Source organism: Ailuropoda melanoleuca, chromosome 7 (genome assembly GCF_002007445.2).
Source record: "Ailuropoda melanoleuca isolate Jingjing chromosome 7, ASM200744v2, whole genome shotgun sequence".
In the NCBI taxonomy this organism is placed as follows: Eukaryota; Metazoa; Chordata; class Mammalia; order Carnivora; family Ursidae; genus Ailuropoda; species Ailuropoda melanoleuca.
The window spans coordinates 50,124,543-50,141,823 of NC_048224.1; the positions used below are offsets into that span (position 1 = coordinate 50,124,543).

The 17,281-nt window shown below is 59.3% G+C and overlaps 1 protein-coding gene and 1 long non-coding RNA gene across 8 annotated transcripts in view; one reads left to right on the forward strand and one right to left on the reverse strand.

Annotated features, from left to right (window-relative positions):
• Window positions 1–17,281, forward strand: part of NEK6 (NIMA related kinase 6) — an 84,099-nt gene that overhangs the window by 44,805 nt on the left and 22,013 nt on the right. For 4 of the 5 annotated variants that reach the window (XM_034664491.1, XM_019800475.2, XM_019800474.2 and 1 more), the window contains 5 exons: window positions 5,354–5,494; window positions 6,433–6,495; window positions 11,257–11,367; window positions 15,571–15,679; window positions 15,978–16,085. In XM_034664491.1, the coding sequence (XP_034520382.1) occupies window positions 5,354–5,494; window positions 6,433–6,495; window positions 11,257–11,367; window positions 15,571–15,679; window positions 15,978–16,085 (532 nt within the window). Of the gene's footprint in view, window positions 1–4,927; window positions 5,121–5,353; window positions 5,495–6,432; window positions 6,496–11,256; window positions 11,368–15,570; window positions 15,680–15,977; window positions 16,086–17,281 lie in introns of those variants that run through there. The other variant, XM_034664492.1, reaches the window with a different exon arrangement.
• LOC105237966 lies at window positions 2,472–4,802 on the reverse strand. Of its 3 annotated transcripts, none has more exons than XR_004626579.1 (4): window positions 4,644–4,802; window positions 4,027–4,079; window positions 3,061–3,145; window positions 2,472–2,749 (listed from the first exon to the last, which is right to left on the reverse strand). It is a non-coding gene; the product is annotated as an uncharacterized LOC105237966 (long non-coding RNA). The 3 variants fall into 3 exon arrangements; XR_004626578.1 differs by having other exon boundaries at window positions 4,027–4,199; XR_004626577.1 differs by lacking the exon at window positions 4,644–4,802 and having other exon boundaries at window positions 4,027–4,405.

Below are 17,281 nucleotides of genomic sequence, written 5' to 3' on the forward strand. Positions count from 1 at the left end.
CGAGCTTTCTGGGGTGGGGGTGTTCTGGGGTGGTTCACCAGCACCCCCATGTCCAGCCTTGACTTGAGAAGACTGGCAGTATTTTTTGGGGCTGGGGTGGGATTGGGGCTAGAGATGACCTGGGGACCGTGGCCCTCTCCTTGGCTCCTGGTTCTGCTGAGCCTCCTGCTGTCCAGGGAGTTGCTCCCCGAGCCACTCCTGTCTGAGGTGGCATTTCCCCCTGGGGGCGGTGCGGACCCCCTCCTTCCGGCCCACTGCGGCTGGCAACAGAGTGCGGTCCACATCCCTGCTGCCTCCTCCCAGCCTCTCCACCCATCTGCTCCTCCTCGGGGGGAGACCTGAGGGGCTCCCACCCTGGGGAAGGGGGTGAGGAGTCAGAAATGGCTTCTGGCGGCATTTGCCCTGCGAGTAGCCCACAGCATAGCCCTAGAAAGGGAGGCAAGGCAAGCCTGTTTCCTCGCACGGTCCCTTGGCAAACAGTTCTAGGGGACAGGGGACCCGCGCAGAGGACAGTGACGCCAGAAGACTACAGGGGTGCGTCCACCTCACTGCTTTACTGCACTCAAGTGACGATGGGTGAATGACCTCTCTGAGCCTCTGTTTCCTCATCTGTAAAATGGGGCCGTGAAGACTAAGTGAGATGGAATACCTTAAACCCCCAGCATGGTGTCTGACATCATGGGTGTCATTGATCTTCTTCTTAGATTTCAAAATTCATTTTAGTTTTCAAGCCAAAGAGCCAGAGCTGGAAATAGCCCCAGTGCAGACCCTCGGTGGGGTAGGGATGGTGGCGATGGTGGTACAACTACTGTGAACTCCCTGCCTCGGCCGGTCCCCACCCCCTGGGAGGCAGGTGCAGCCCTGGTCCACATTCCGCAGACTGAGCCATGCCGATACCCCTACGACAGTAACAGCCATACAGCGTCTTCCAGGTGCCTTCATTCCGTAACTTACGTGCCCCCAGCAGCCCTCAGAAAGAGGCACTGTGATCACCCTCATTGTACACATGAGGAAACTGAGGCCCAGAGTGCTTGTGCACAGCCCCCAGCCAGGACATGGCACATCTGGGATTTGAACCCAGGCCTCTGCACCCCAGTGTCAGTGTCTCAGCTGAGGGAGCCAGAGCGGCGGTCACCCCTCCGCCAGCCTGTGCCCCCCGGGCTGGTGCATCTTTCCCCAGGAGCCAGCATGGGGTTCCAGACGGAACAGGGACCAGTGAGGACTATGAGATGAGCCGTTTTCAGAAAGGCCATCAGGATTACTACCGTGAGCCAGCGGAGGGGAGCTGCTCGAGGCCAGCCCGAGTTTGCCCGGCAGTCAGAGCTCCCTGGGCCCTTGGCACCACCATCAGCTCCTGGAATCCTCAGAGAAATCTGACGTCCCCCTGTTGTGGATGGACTCACTGGGCTGCAGAGGCCAGAGTGGAGCTCGCTGAGGGCTGGCCCAGGAGGGGAGGAAGCCCTTGGCAGTGGCAGCAGAGAGAGGCCTGGCCTTCTGGACCAAGAGCTCCGTTCACCTTGTCCTCTTCCACTCACAGCCCCTGAGTTACGTGGGAGTCAGGGCCCTACTGGCTCAGGCACTGCGCCCTGTGTCCTGCACTGCCCCCACCTGAACAGAGGGCACTGGGGGGACAGGACCCCATCCCAACCCCTGGGAGGGTGCTCGTGTCCCCAAGCCTGCCCAGACTGTCCCCCTCCCACGTGGTGCTGCTGCCCGAGGAACCTGCTCCCTGCCCCCGCGTAGGAGCTCATTCCTCTAATTAGGTCGAATGGGTGTGACAGGAAATGCAAATCTGGGTCATCGCATATGCAGATGTGCAACTGGAGTCTCGAGATGCCAGCTGGGATGTCGCCCCCCCACCCTCTGGGTGTTTCCTCGGGGGCAGCGTGGCCTTTGGGGGCACATCTCTGGGGTGGACAAGAGCGTGCTGGGGACTGCAGCCACTAGTGACTGTGAAAAGCCCAGTATCTGCACAGCAGGACCCTAGGAGATCATGTCCTCCAAACGCTTCGCTGTCTCGGGGGAAACTGAGCCCAGAGAGGGGAGGGGCCCTGCCCATGTCCTCTCTCAGCGCAGCTGGCTCAAGATCATCAGGGAGTTCAGGTCACAGGTCCCCACAGACCAGCTGTGTGCCTCAGTTCCCTTCTTTATGACATGGCGTGAAAAAGCCTTGCTTTACCTTGCTTTACCAGGCTGTTAGGGGATTTCAGTCACAAAATCTGCGTAAGCAGCTAGCACTGTAACTGCTGTGTGGCCGGTGCCTGACACACCTACGTGCTGTCGACTTCACGGGCATGTGCCATCCTGCAGGTGGGAGGAAGTTGCCTTTTTCTGAGGGCGTGGGCTTCCAGCTGCACTCAGAAGCGACCGCGGCTACGTCCCAAAGGCCACAGTGCACCAGGCTGTTCGGAGCACGTTCCTTTGTGTCATTTGACAAACATGCCCCAAGCTCTTGCCCTGGATAGGTCAGAGCCTCTGCTCAGGGGTCAGGGACGGGAGAGGCCCATGTATGGGGGACAGGGGCTCAGGTGCCTGGAAGAAAGAAGGCAGCTGAATCAGGAAGCATAGACCTGGCTAGTCGTGGGGTCTTGAGGGAAAGCAGAGAAAGAATCTGAGTCGGGAGGCCACCTCACCTGGTAGAGCTCAGCGGGTGGAGACGGCAGAGTGCCCAGTCCTGGGTTCGGATCCCTCCCGTTACTCACTGTGCGGTCTGGAGCCGGTCACTGCCGCCCCTCGGAGCCTCAGTTTCCTGAAATGGGGATAATAGTGATCCCTACTCACAGGGTCATGGGGAAGCATTCTGCACGGTGCTCAGCGCACAGTAAGTGCTCAATAAATGCTCGCTCTTCTTACATCGGTGCTTAGTATATCGGTAGGTTAATTGCTGTTACTAAGGAACTTGCTTGACAGACGCTGGCACGAGGTGGATAAGAATATGGTCTTCCTCCCCCACCAGCCCTCCCTCCTGCTCAGCCCCCAGTACGGAGCGGCTTCACATCCCTCCCTGGGGGAGGTAATTATGCCTCAAGACTTCAGAGTCAAGGTTGGCCCAAGCTTTACCTTGCTGAGGGAAGGAGGCAGCTGTAGGGCTCAGACTTCCATCACTCACAACTGGTGGGGCGGTTCCTTTGGCACCGAGCTGGGTCTGGGCAGGTTCAGAAAGGCCGAGAGTGGGAGTGAGGAGTAGCTGCTCAGGGCCCCTCTCTCCTGCCCACCCCCCCCGCCTGTCAGTCATAAGGACCACTGAGCACCTGCTGTGTGTGTGTTGGTGGGGGGAAGCTCAGCAATCTCAAGCAATCCTCACAGCGACCCTGTGAGACAGTCGTGCTTCTATAACTCTGCTTGCAGACAGGAAACTGGGGCAGAGGGCTTGGGTGACTGCCCCAGACGACCAGCCAGGGACCCAGGAAATATGCATAAGGAGATACATAGAAGAATGCTTATTGCAACACTATTTATAGTGACAACAGATTGGAAACGAGCTTACTGTGACGTATTGTCTACAGTTACTGAAATCCCTGTCAATTGACAATATCCATCCGTTACTGAGAGAAGGAAAAGCAAGTCTTAGAGTAATGTGTTTGCACGATTCTGGGTGTTTAAAAAGTACGCCATCTCCATGTCTATGAATCTTTGTTCATCCAACAAATGTCTATTGAGTGCCTACCGCGTACGAGGCACCGTGCTTCCGGGCACACCAGCCAGTGGCCGGGAGACGGACAAGGTACCAAGGTAGAATGCGGTATTTGGAGTGCTGGAAGGTAGCACTGAAGAAGCAAGACGAGCTGAAGTGTGGGAGGGACAGAAACGGTGAGGCTTCTGATGAACATTCTAGGCAGAAGGCCCAGTGAGAGCAAAAGAGGATGGTCAGTGTGGAAGGAGCAAAGTGAGCAGGGAGAGGTAATAACGCAGCAAGATCGCAGGGGTGCGAGGAGCCTGGGTGAGCGGATCACGTGGGGTCTTAAAGGCTTCGTAGGTGGCCGTGGGGTGAGGACTTTTAGTTACCGGGTTTCTCACTTGACTGACCTTTACCGTGAAGGCATGCGATTCCCTCATCTTCGCCTGTTTCACGGTTTAAACTGAACACATTCGCGTAGTAAAGACAAAGAAGGGAAACACGGAAGTTGATTAAGAACAGACGTCCTGAGTACGATGCCAGTCACACGGGGCTCCCCAGGCCCCCGCCAGGGCTTCTCTGTCTGCAGGTTGGTATTTGGGTGAAGGGGAGTTCCAGAACGCAGCCCGATGAAATACCTGATCTTCCAGACCCCGTGGGTGTTTCTGGCCCACGTCTGGAAGAGGCGTTTTCCCGTTGGGAAATTCAGACTTGTTCCTGCTTCAGTGGGACCCTCCGTGTTTCTTGTCCCATCCCCACTTCCCCAAATGAACGCCGCAGCTGTCTCTGTACCCGTTCCACATATGAGACCCTGTCCTCGCACTGGCACCCAGCCCCGAGGGTCCCAGCAGCAGCGATCCCCTGCCCCGGAGTGGGGAGTGGGGCTGTAGCTGGAGGAAGGCCCATCTTGCCAGGCTGACGCGGGGCAGACCAGAGCCATGGCACCCTCCCCTCCTCCCCCACGTCCCAGGCCCCTCTCCTTCTCCCCAGAGCACGTTGCACGTGTGTTGCGAGAATAAGGGGGTACCTCACTGGGCAGCTCTGTCTCCGGGGCGGGTCCTGCTGCTCCGTGGTGGGTTTCAGTGCTGGCCCCTGGAGAGTCAGCGTGAAGTGTCTGGATTCCTCATGTCACTGTGAGGGGACTCTTTATCCAGCAAGGCCTCAGAATGGTAAGGCTGCAGATGGAAGCTCGGTTTTCTCATGTCTGAGACGAGAGCGGCCGCACCAGGAGGGGAAGTTGCCACATCTGACGATGACTGGCAGGGGTAGGGTTGGGGCTTACACAGGGAAGGCCATGGGGCTGGGGAGACCCAGCAGGGCCTCCCCCTTGCTGCGTGACCTTGACAGGTCACTTCTTCCACCCCTTAATTGCACCTGCTCTGCTTCCTGGCTCTGACCTGGGCTCAAGGGATTCAGGAGTGAACGGGGTGGGCAAGGCTCTGGCCCTGGGGAGCCACCTTTCTGGGAGCAGGAGATAGAAACAGGCAGAGGAATGAACGATCAGGTAACAAGGAATGATGGAAACCTGCAGCCTCGGTTTCCCCTCTGTAGAGGGGGTGGTGGTGGTGTGTGGACAGCGCCCGGGGGGGGGCAGTGGAGTCTCTGATAGGTTGGCAGTCACAGTCCCTCCCTCACCTTGGAGGAGTGCCGTTGGGGTTGCCAGGTTCTGGCTGCCCAGGTCCTGGCCGCTCACTGCAGCCTGGCTGGCCCCTGATGCCCTCTGTCCCTCTCCTCCAGAGGCACCCAAATACCCTGTCTTTTCGCTGCTCGCTGGCCGACTTCCAGATCGAGAAGAAGATAGGCCGAGGACAGTTCAGCGAGGTGTACAAGGCCACCTGCCTGCTGGACAGGAAGACGGTGGCTCTGAAGAAGGTGCAGGTGAGCCAGCTCTCCCATGGTGTCAAAGCTGCATCACAGGAACCGGCTTCTGTGTCTACACATCGTGGCCTTGGGCCAGTTCGGGCCCCTTCCTTCTCCTCCCCGTCCTCTGCAATCAGGACCCAACTCTCTGGGCCATGGGAAGGATTTAGGTGGGCTCCTGATGATGAAAGCTCATTGCAAGCCATAAGGGAAAAGGAAAATGAGCATGTGTTGAGCACCACTGTATACCGGGTCATGCTTTGAGAATGGTCCTGTGGGTGAGGGCGGTCACCCCATTTTTCAGACCAGGAAAGCTGCAGGGGTGTGAGTGTCTATCTCATCAGGCCCACAGAGCGAGCCGAGGGGGAGTGCAGACTTAGACCCGCACCGACTCACCCTGGGCCCTACCCTTGCTGGTCGCCTCTGGGCTTGAGAGTCTTTCCTAGCCTCCGTGTTCTTCCTCAGCGGAGGAAGGGGCTCAAGCAGGTGAGTCGCCAGCCGCAGAGTCCAGCCAGAACGCGTTCCAGCGAGAACCACTGGGCCCGTTGGAACAGGGCTTTGCCTCGGGAAGTAGTTTAAATCCTCCCACAGAGCTTCCCGAGACCTCAGTTTGCTCATTTGTCGTCTAAGAATGAGATGAACAGCCTGGGCCAAGGAGGCCCGGGAGAGAGAAGGTGACTCAGACGCAGCCACAGGTGGGGAGCCAGGCCTCGGACCCATGTGATGGTTTCCTTGCTGGTCTGCAGACCACACGGGCAGCTCTGGGTCACTGGAGGAGAGCCGGGCCCCTCTGCTGGGTGAGGGCCCATTTGTTTTTAAGGGGGGGCTCGCCTGGTTCTCTCTGTCCTGCTTTTTGGTGCCATGATGAGTTTTGGGAGTTCCGGTCCTTGTGGCTCCCAGTGGGGGCTCTGGGAGCTGGGGTTTAACCACTCTTTCTCTTTTTCCTCTCGCCCAAGATATTTGAGATGATGGATGCCAAAGCCAGGCAGGACTGCGTCAAGGAGATTGGCCTCTTGAAGGTGAGCGCCCCGGACCGAGCAGGAGCCCCTCGCTTTCTGGAGGCGGCCCGGTCCTCAGTCTGGGTCCCCTTACGGCCATCACAGCCGGAGCCTGTTAGGTTCAGAAATAATGGCGTTTTGAGGGCAGTTTGTTTTCTCCAGGTTGGGTGGGTGTAGACCCCACCTCGCCCCTGCCCAGCCCTCATGGCGCCCCCAGACTTTCTGTCCTTGCCCCACATTGATTGTGCTTGTGGATGGCAGTGCCTGGCACCAAAGTCCTTCCCCCAAGGGCACCAAGTCACTGCTCCCCTCTGGGTGACTCAGCAAGGCCAGCCTGGGACGAGGGAGAGGATGCACGGCCAGGTGTGTGGCCCAGGGTTCCTAGTGCCGGAGGGACCAGGTTGTCATCCTGTGGGCTCTTCCCAGGCCTCCCAAAAGAGGAGGCAGGATACACAGCTGGAGGTGGGTTGTATGGAGGACAGACATACCAGGGCACCTAGGGGTGGGGAACAGTGGTCTTTCCTTCCCCCTCCCTGCCAGCTTTCTCACTGGTCTCCCCAGAGTCAGAGACAACAGAACTTTCTGGACTAGCCATGGCCCCAGCCTAGGGCTGCTCTCTACTGGAGATCCCTCCCTGTTCCCCAGGCTTAGGCTTCTACGTGGGGTCTCAGAGGTGATGGAAGAGGAGGAATGGTATGGGTTTTGGAGGCCCAGGAGCCTGAGTTCAAATCCTATGTTTTCACTGACAAGCTGTGTGACCTTAAGCAAGTAACTGAGCTTCCCGGAGCCGGAGCCTCCGTTTGCCCATCTGCTCACTGGTGAGAGTAGCTGCTTCACGGGATATGGGCAGTTAGAGAAGATTAACTAGTGTCTGAAGAGGGCCCGGGACACTAGAGCACCCAGCCGGCACTCACTCTGTGGTCGCCCTTCCCACAAGGCAGAGGGCTGGCTCCATAGGGGGGCTGCTGGCGGCAAGGACACAACGCCCCGATGACCCGCTGCAGGTTTCCAGATTAGCGGTTTGCGCTGGCGGGTCCGCCCTGGGCTCTTAGGCCCGGTCCCCGTCCGCAGTGACTCCCAGGCGGTGGGAAGTAGGCCGGCAGCCCAGCCCAGGTGACTGTGGGAGTGAGGCTGGCTGGCCTGGGCCCAGGGAGAGCAGAAGAAGCCCTGCACAGGCCAGGGGCCCGTTCCAGAGTCTGGAAGGCTGCCAGGAGCCTGCTGCAGGGATGCAGGGATCCTGATGGTGGGGAACTGGGGGACCAGGTGGTGGCCACCTCGGACGCCACACTCAGGAGGTGGGACTTGAACGTGGGAACAGCAGGGGAGCCCCTAAAGTGGCTGAGAGCAGGGGGATGGAGCCCCATGTGACATGTGAGCACTCGCCTGGAGGGGACCCTGGCAATGCAGGGTCACAAGGAGGCTTATCGGGAGGTGTCCTCAACTCCAACTATCCCAGGTCCCAAAATTCCCTTCAAATAACATTTTAAAAATTTTACGTGATGGTCAGCTTTGGGCCCCAGCTGTGATCTCAGGACTCTGACTGGTTACGCAGCCCTGGGGACTGGCTGTCCCAGTCACCCACCCTCTCTCCCCTCTTGTGGCCAAGAGCGCACACAGTGAGGAAGGAAATACGTGTGCGCACGTACTGAGCCAGTTTGTTCTGGGTCCCTGGTCTCCGGCAAAGGGCACCAGGGCGCTTGGTGTGACCTGGGCCTGCTGGGCTGGGGAGGGCTCTGTCCCTCCTCAGGCTGCCGTGTAGCCACATGCCGTTGACTGTGGCTTGAGAGGTGGGCGCACTCCTCACTCACTAGCTGTGTGGCTGTGGGCAGGCTGTTCACCACACAGGGCCTCAGTTTCCTCATCCATAAAAGGGGGTGATGATACCCGTACTGTCCTCATCTGTCGGGGGAATTGGTGGAAAGTTGGGTTGGAAGGGCTCCGTGTTGCATCTGGCATGTGATAAGGGCTTGGTCACAGGCAGCCCTTGTCATCACAGTTATAACGTCTGCCGCCCGATGCCAGCCCTTTCCCAGCTCCCCAGCCTGCCCGCGGGAAGTCAACAGGATGTTCCCTGGGTACGAGGTAGTTTCCTGCAAAACAAAGGGAAACACAGTTCTTGGAGGGGCCACGAGACGACACCGTTCACATCATTCACGCCAGGACCCGAACCCCAAAACCTCCCAGTGTAGAGGCCACCAGATGTGGGGCAGGGCGGTGGGCCCTGTCGGAAGACAGGCAGAGATCCTGTATTCACACAGCACCGTTGTGAGCCCCCAAGGGCTGGACGCAAGGATGCAGCCAGTAGGGAAGACACATCCTAGACAGACCCTGGTAGCAGGTCCCAGAGGGGCCACAAGTGGCACAGAGATTCGAAGAGGGAACCTGAGCCCGTTACCATCACCTCTGCCTTCCTTCCCTCTGGCTACTGTCCAGCTCTCGGCAGCCGCCACCACTGCCAGGCCTGGCCCGGGGCTTCAGGGACAGCCCCAGCCTGTGGAGCTGGGGGTGTGGGAGAGAGGGATGGGTGTGGACCGTGGGGACACAGGAGAGCGAGAGGGTGGCCAATGCTGCCAGGAGGAGCTGCACTGGAGATGAATCCAGAGGTTGACTCACCTGAACCCCAGATACACGAAGCCAAAGCAGCCACCCCTCCCCCACTTAGAAGCCACAGAAGCCAGCCACTCGCATCTTTGGAGCACTTCTTACATTTTGGCCCAAGCGTGTCCACTTTAAGACACACCTGAGCGGCGCCTGGGTGGCTCAGTTGGTTAAGCGTCCAACTCTTGATTTCAGCTCAGGTCGTGATCTCAGGGTCCTGAGATCAAGCCCTGCGTCAGGCTCTGTGCTTAACGTGGAGTCCGCTTGAGATTCTCTCTCCCTCTCCTTCCCCTCCTGCTTGTGCATGCGCTCTCAACTCTCTCTTGCTCAAACAAGTAAATCTTAAAAAAAAAAAAAAAAAGACACACCTGGGTTCACCAACAGGCTACAGGCTGAGAAGGGGACTCTGGGTGGACAGCAGTCCACGGTTACTGGACCAGGCTCTGGGCCCAGCTTTGTCCCAGAGTCAACCCCTTCCCTCTCCAGGCCTCAGGGACTTCCGCCAGCTGACCTCTGGGGTCCCTTTTTGCCGCAGGCACAGGCCTTTGAACCCTAGCCGGGTATTCGAGAGAGCCTTTGCATGAGGTGAGGTCCAGGAGGGGGAGAAAGAGCTGCCGAGGGGGCGGGGTGGGGGAAGGACTCGTGTGTAACAGCAACACTGGCACTTCATAACGTGCATTCATGATTGTGAAGCATTTTCAACTTCATGAAGTGCAGGCGTTCCATTTGCTTCGATATTTTGTTGTAAATGAAAAATACATCTGGAATGTGATGTGTGCTGAGGGCAGCTGGTGTGATGGACAGTGTTAGCTCCAGGGAGACCTCAAAACAGAACCTGGGTAAGGTGATTTTTTGACAGAGGCACCAAAACAATTCAGTGGGTGAAAGAAAGACTTTCAATCCCAGGTGCTGGGAAAACTGGATGTCCAAATGGACGGAAGGGAGCCTTGACCCCTACCTCACACTGTATGTAAAAATGTATTTGAAATGGATCATAGACCTGAATGTAGAAGCTGAAACTAGAATTACAATGTTTGCTTGGCAGCCCAGCAGGACAGCCCTTCAAGATGGGCTGGTGCTGGCTGGGGGGTGGACGCCAGCACACCCACACGAGGCCAGGGGTTGGCCCAGAGCAGGGGCCTGAGGACTCAGGCAGGTAGAGCAGAGCCAAAGGAGACACGCGGCCCATGACTGAGGCCATCTGTGGCTCCTGGGGGTCTGAGGGATGCCCGCCATCCAGAGCTGGCTCGGGAAAAGAATAAACGGGGGATGGGATTGCCATGTGATCTCTGCCAAGGGCCCCCCTCATTTTAGAATCCAAAGACAGGTGTAGGTCAGCACACAACATAAACACATGGCCCTCTCACAGCAACTTCCAGGCCTTCTAGAAAATGTGCACTGTAGTAGCCTCTGCTTGTCGGCTGATGGGCGCCCTGTGGACTTGGCCGACCAAGCTCTGGCAGAATGTTTGAGTCCCCCCTTCTTTCCCAGACCCTGGAATCATTTTGGTGGAAACCGTCAGTTTGCATTATAAACAGTTGCCAGGGTCCGTCCCCTCTCAGCCAGGCGGGGGCTGACTTCCAGCCGGTGGGGTGCTGTCCCGTCTGGCAAACACACGCGCCGGGGTGGTCGGGCCAGAGGCCGGGCTTCAGCGCGGAGCAGAGCGCTCAGGGCGGCTTTCGTGCCAGGAATGGTTGGGTTTTTTCCAGATTTCACAAGGGTGTGTCAGATTGAGGGTGGGGAGGGAGAAGGGAGAGGACACGCTGGGGAGCACCAGCTGCAGGCCTGCTGCGCACAGCCCTAGAGCCGTGGGGGCCTGGCCCTACCCTCGAGGGTCGTGGCTGGTGAGGGGCAGGAGGAACAGGATCCTGTCTAGAAGCATCCCCGGAGTCTCAGCTCAGGCCAGTCAGCACGTTAGACATTTCAGAGGTCTTGGCCCATCTCGTCCTCACTGTGGCCCTGTAGCGCATTACGCTCATTGTGCAGATGAGGACGCTGAGACTCGGAGATATGGAAGGGCTTTCCCGGTGTGGCCCAGACCTGCCTGACTCCCAGGTGACACTGCCCAACGCAGCAAAGCCAGGGCTCTGCCAACGGGGTCCAGCTGGAGGCCGGCACGCGGCAGGCGCGGGGCTGAGCTGTCCCTCACTGCTTCGGCCTCCCTCTCTCTCTCTCGTTGGACAGCAACTGAACCATCCCAACATCATCAAGTACTTGGACTCGTTTATTGAGGACAACGAGCTGAACATCGTACTGGAGCTGGCCGACGCGGGGGACCTCTCCCAGATGATCAAGGTGAGCGTGCCCGGCAGGCAGGCCGGTTCTGGGGGCTGTGAGGGCCCAGGCGGCCCCGCGGACTGGTCTCTTTGCTGCCGTGGACTCAGGTGGTCACTCAGCCTCCCTCCACGCTGCGCCACAGGCCTCGGCCATGGCCTGGCGAGTGCCCCCTTGAGGTCTGTCCCCATTCTCTGCGAGAGGTCCAGCCATGGACAGAAAGCACCCCTCTGGCGTCCCCACTGCCCCAGCTGCGCACAGGCTGTCACTCCTGCCTCACAGAAGGAACGGGGACGGAGCCCTGTGTTAGGTCGGAACCCCAGCTCACAGAATCTGGGAAAATGTGTTGTGCATCCAGCTTCCCAAAGGGAAAACTGAGCGCAGAAAGGCCAAGAGACTTACCTGAGGATACCCAGCAACGTGGGCAACAGAGCCATGTCTGTGCGGGCCAGCTCTTTTTCCCGGCCTGGGACCCTCCAGACGTCAGTACCCGAATGATCTCCCCAGGGCCCCTCCAGTGCCTGAGGGACACCTTCGTCCCCATGGGATGGGCAAGGCTGAGTGTCTCGGAGAGGCTGAGGGACTTGCCAGGTCTCGTACTTGCCCTGTATCCCATGGCAGCCCCTGTACCCCTCTGCTCCCAGTGCCCCTCCCGGGACCAGGCCCACCGTGAGTCTGGACTCAGGAACCATCACAGCTGCATTGATGGAGCGCCCGCTGTGAGCCACAGCCATGCTGAGTGCACACATCAGTCACTAAGTGCTCACTGTCCTCAGAAAGCAAAGCCCAGAAAGCAAAGCCCAGAGAGGTTTAGTCACCTGCCTGAGGCTGCACAGCCTCTGTGTGGGCCCCCCAAGACCCCACTGTCCTGCTGGCTTGACCAGTCTGCATGCTGGCCATTGTGGGCCCCCACTGCCTCCCTCCCCCTGCCGGACTGTCTGCTTCTGAGCGAGGCCAGCTACGCCCGAGCCCCCACCTTGCTCCCAGCAACACTTGCACACGGGGCCAGACATGGATTCTCCGTCTTTCCCACCGGGCACTGGGAATTGAGCAATTTCTCCGCGCTTGCTCTTCTGAAATTTGGCTCCTAGGAATTGGGGCGTCGTTGGGAAGCAGCATTACTTGAGCTGTTATCACCTGCTTTTATATTTTCGTTGACATATTAATGTGTTTGCAGGGATGTTAATCTCCACACAGATCCCTGGTGGGAACAGATGTGCTCCATCATTTCTCAGTTCCTCCTTCTCCCCCCAACCCCACCACCATCCTCCTTCATGTTATTCTCTTGCCGAACACGCACGCATGCCGCACACGCTGTGTGCCAGCCCCCGTGCTGAGACCTTGGCGTGGGCACTGCCCGCAGGGAGCTCGCCTTCTAACAGGAGGGCCAACGCATAAACTGACAGTCACAAGCCAGTGTGAGTGAGCCAAGTTCAGGGCCTTATGGGAGCCTGGGAAGGCTTCCTGGAGGAGGTGACACCTGAGCTGACACCTGTAAGGAGAGCGGCAATCTAGTGACAGAACAGCTTGTGCAAGAGCCCAGTGGGATAAACAGTCCACCGTTCACAAAGCCCTGGGCGAGGTGGAAGCACGGTAGTCAGGTCACCCAGGGCCTCACCGTCCAGTCCCAGGATTCGAGACCTTGCCCCAAGGTCAGCAAGGAGCTTCCTAGGACTCACGGTGGGGAGTAGACGTGGTCAGCATTGTGTTCTAGAAGAAAGGCTAGATGCTCAGCAGAGGAGGGGGGTGAACGGAGGCGGTGGAGGGGAGACAGAAGGGCCCTGGAGTGTGGCCCATGGCGAGGGTGCTGTCCTGTAAAGCCCCCCCAGAGCCCAGACTCCTTGTTGCCTCTCAGTCCACAGAGTGGGGCTGGGGTCAAACAGTGGGGGGTAGGGGTAACTGGGCAAATCAACCCCTTGCCCACAAAACTCAGCTTCCATCTCTGTCTTGGGGATGCACTGGGGACTGTGGGAGCTGCAGGGCTGGGTGCAGGCTCCTTCCGGGGAAAAGAGAGGAGGGAGACGCATAGGTGTCCATCACCTTATGCCTGGCCTGGGGTGCAGTGCCCCCTCCCCAGCTTTCCTCCCCTTCTCTGTACTTCCCTGGCCTCCTTGGGGCCCACACCAGCCCAGGGTTCAAGTCAGTTGCTCACCCATCAGGTTTTTGGGGCAGCATCCTGGCTTCTTGGCCGCACGTCAGGAGCCCTCTTCTCCTGGCACGGTGCCTCCTCTCCCACGGTCATGGGACCCTTGCCCCTTCCTGACTCCTGCCTCTCTTCCTCTTCCCTTCACCTGCAGGGCATGGCTGGGTGCTGCCCCCAGCAAGCAGGAGAGGCAGGGCAGGGCAGGAGAGAGACCCTCGGTTTCCAGTCAGACACACCTGCTCGACCCTCCTCCCTTGGGCAGGTCCCTCTGCCTCAGTTTCCCCCTCTGTAATACACTCTACACAATGCCTGGGGCTGGGTAGGAGCTCAGTTTCCCTGGCCTTTCTACCTCTCTGGGTGCCTCTGTGTTTTTAGGGGGAAGTGAGGGCCTTGCTAGGGTCCCGGGCTGTGGCTGCACCGTGGTCACCCCACTGGGCTAGCCTGGGGGCTGCTGACCAGTAGACCCTGCGTCCCAAGGGCCCGCAGCCTCAGGCCCAGCGATGCCACCGCTGCCACGGTGCCAGCGTTATTTATGATGGACAGTGAAGCTGAGAGCTGCCGCCACCCCGAAACCCACCAGAGACTCTGGGCCTTCCCGCTAAATGTCACACGGCGCTTACAGGACGTGACATTTAGAAAATCACCATTCACAGCCGAGCTTAAAAGCTGTAATGAGGATTAACCAACATCACAGAGTAAATAACACTGCAGCCCAGCCCACCACGGAGGCCTGGGGTGGCCTGGGGGGAGTGGGGTCCTGTGCTAGCCACCTGGGCTGTAGCCTGGCCAGCTCACCCGTGAGGTCCCCCTCCCAGAATGGAGCCTCAGGAGAGCCTCATGGGGCTTTCCCGCCAGGCCACGGGCTTCCGGCTAGGACTGTCCTATTGTTGGAGGTGCCCAGATCCAGTCCCAGCTCTGGCGCTCCTGCTGGGTGACCTTGGGCAAGTTCCTGAACCTCTCTGAGCTCAGTCCCTCATCTGGTTACTGGTGTCATTCATAGTTCATTAGGGTTAAGAGCTTGGCCTTTGTAGGCAGAAGGCCCGGGGTGGGGCTGTGACGGCCCTAACCAGCTCCTGAGTGGCCCTTGGTTTCCTCCTCTGTAAGATGGGTGCCCTCACCCTGCTGAGGGCCCAGCAAGGTGGCTGCACGAGGCAGGTGCTCAGCAGATGTTACCCCAGATCGTGTGTTCCACACCACCCTCCCTTCCCCAGGCTGGGCGTGTGTCCTGGGTCAGTCCGTCTTCCGCGCACCAGAGCAGTGGGCCCACGGCTTCACCACTGGCTGCTTTGGAAACAGTGGTTGTTCTGGACAACAGCCTGGTCCTCACATTCCTGGTATGCACGCGTCATTGTCCCCACCGCCCTCGGGCCTGGAGGGACGTGGACGATGACCTGTTCTGTGGTTGCTCCTTGCAGGACCTTTGGGTACTCACAGCGCACTCAGAGCAGCTCGGGTGGTTTTTGGGGTTTGGTTTTGTTTTCTGGAGCATTAAATATGTTTTTTGCGGGTAATGCAGCTGATTAATGCCTGTGGAAACTGGGGGGTCCATAGAAGAATGTCAAGCCATTCCCTTGAGGTCCCTGCTGTCTTTGTGAACCATCACGTGCCCTGAGATTTGCGGGTTCCCAGGGGCGGGGCCGCTGTGACGTCACCACCAGGCATCGGTGCCTGCCTTTTGGGCCAGGCTGGGGCTTGGGGCCAGCCCACTCCTGCAAGGAGCTCCCTATCGGGCCGGGGGAGGAGACGGGCGTGTGTCCAGAAAACGCCTGGGCCCGAGTGATTGAGAGCAGCCTTCAGGGGGCAGTCTAGGCCTCCATTCAGCAGAGCCATCCGGGACACACGCTCTGGGCGCGGCCTGCCCCTCCCTCAGGGAGGTCGGCGCAGGGCGAGGGGCAGAGGGGGGACCGCTCAGGGCAGTTTGGGCTGAAACACAGATGGGAACACGGCACCCTTTGTTCCAAATTTACTGTTCGTTCAGCGGCCTCCCCGCCCACCCCGTGCCGGGTGCCGGCTACCCCTGGGGACAGGACAGGGGCCCTGCCTGTGGCCCGTCACCCAGGCCTGTGTGTCCTCGCCCCCAGTACTTCAAGAAGCAGAAGCGGCTCATCCCCGAGAGGACGGTGTGGAAGTACTTCGCCCAGCTGTGCAGCGCCGTGGAGCACATGCACTCTCGCCGCGTCATGCACCGAGGTACGTGTCGGGCCTCCCGGGCTGCGGGGCCCAGAGCCAGTGTGAGGCCGAGCGCCCCTGGGGCCCGGAAGTCCCGTGGCCTCCACTGTTTCTGGCCCTGGGGACATCCATGAGGAGGTCCAGCCACGTCATGTTACCCAGCCAGGTGGGTGTCGGGCATCTTGCCCAGCTCAGGACCTCACACACGTGCCCAGTCTCGGATTCCCAGAGGACAGGCACCGCGCTCGATGCCGCCTGTCCCGCCCCACCCACCCTGACCTCCTAGCCCCACACCAACTGCCGTCTCCTTCCTCGGCAGACATCAAGCCTGCCAACGTGTTCATCACGGCCACGGGTGTCGTGAAGCTTGGTGACCTCGGCCTGGGTCGCTTCTTCAGCTCCGAGACCACCGCAGCCCACTCCCTAGGTAAGGAGGCCTGTCCACGTGTCCCAGCAGCTGCTAGAGGTCCCAGGGACCACGTGGGGAGATACGAACATTCTCCCCACAGAGCCTTTGGTTCATTAATGCAGGAAAATGCCTTCTTGAACCCCAGACCTTACCTCTTCACGACAGTGACCCAGAGGGGGGTAAACTGAGGCCCTGAGAGGGTTTCCCTGCATCCTCACACTGCTCCACACCCCTTCCAGAAAGGATGGCAGAGCCCATCTTGTGCAGCTCTGTTGTCGTATGAGGCGGCCATCCTTCTCATGCAGTGTCGTGTTCCCCCACGTGGGACTCAGTCCGCTCCTCCTGGTGGGGGACATTGGAGCTATTTCCAGTTTTTGGCTTTTAAACAGGCAGTTTTGAAGCTGCAGGACGAGGTTCTCACCCAGTAGGAGGGGACAGAGTGCAGGGGAGCTCGTGGGGCAAGAACGGGGAACCGGCGAGCTGGAGGGCAGGGCGTGCAGGGGTGCTGCAGGTGGGGCGGGGCTGGCACCGTTCCTGGCTTGGGAGCACCCGAGGGCTGGACTTGGGAACACGCTTGGGCAGGTGTGGGTTTCGGATTATGGAAGCGATGCCCAGTTCAGACTCCATACACCGGGTACGTGACCGGGTGTGACTCGTGGAAGGGTGGAGGATGAGGAGTTTGCATTTGATTAGAACACAGAAGCCAGCAGAGCCCCCAGTGGAACATGCAAGTAGGGTCCCCCGTGCGTGACGACGGGGCATATCCGCATTTATCCAGGGCCTGGTGGGAAGGACTCATTCACGGCAGGGGCATCCGTCCTGCACCCCCCGCATGCATTCCCAGCTCTCGGGGGTGGCGTGGGCTGGGGCAGGTGCTCGTGAGGCTCCCCTGCCCGTGCGAAGGCTGAGCGCCTCCCTCGGAACCACTCGGTCCTTCGTGGTCTCTGCCACCCTCCGCGGCCCCGGCCCACACGTCCCCCACGCTGTTCCCGAGTGCCTGCGGCGTGCCGTGAGTACAAACAGCCGCTTCTGGTGAGAGCGGAGGTGCTTTCCGGAAGACACTTTCCTGGTGGAATCTGTCACTGTTCATACAGGTCCCGATGGCTTAGAGGCTCTCGGGGTGAAGCACACAATCAGGGGAAACGCGCTAACTGGGAATCGACAGCTCCGAGCCGCTTGCTGGAGTGAGCAAGAGTGTGTGCGTGCACACAAGT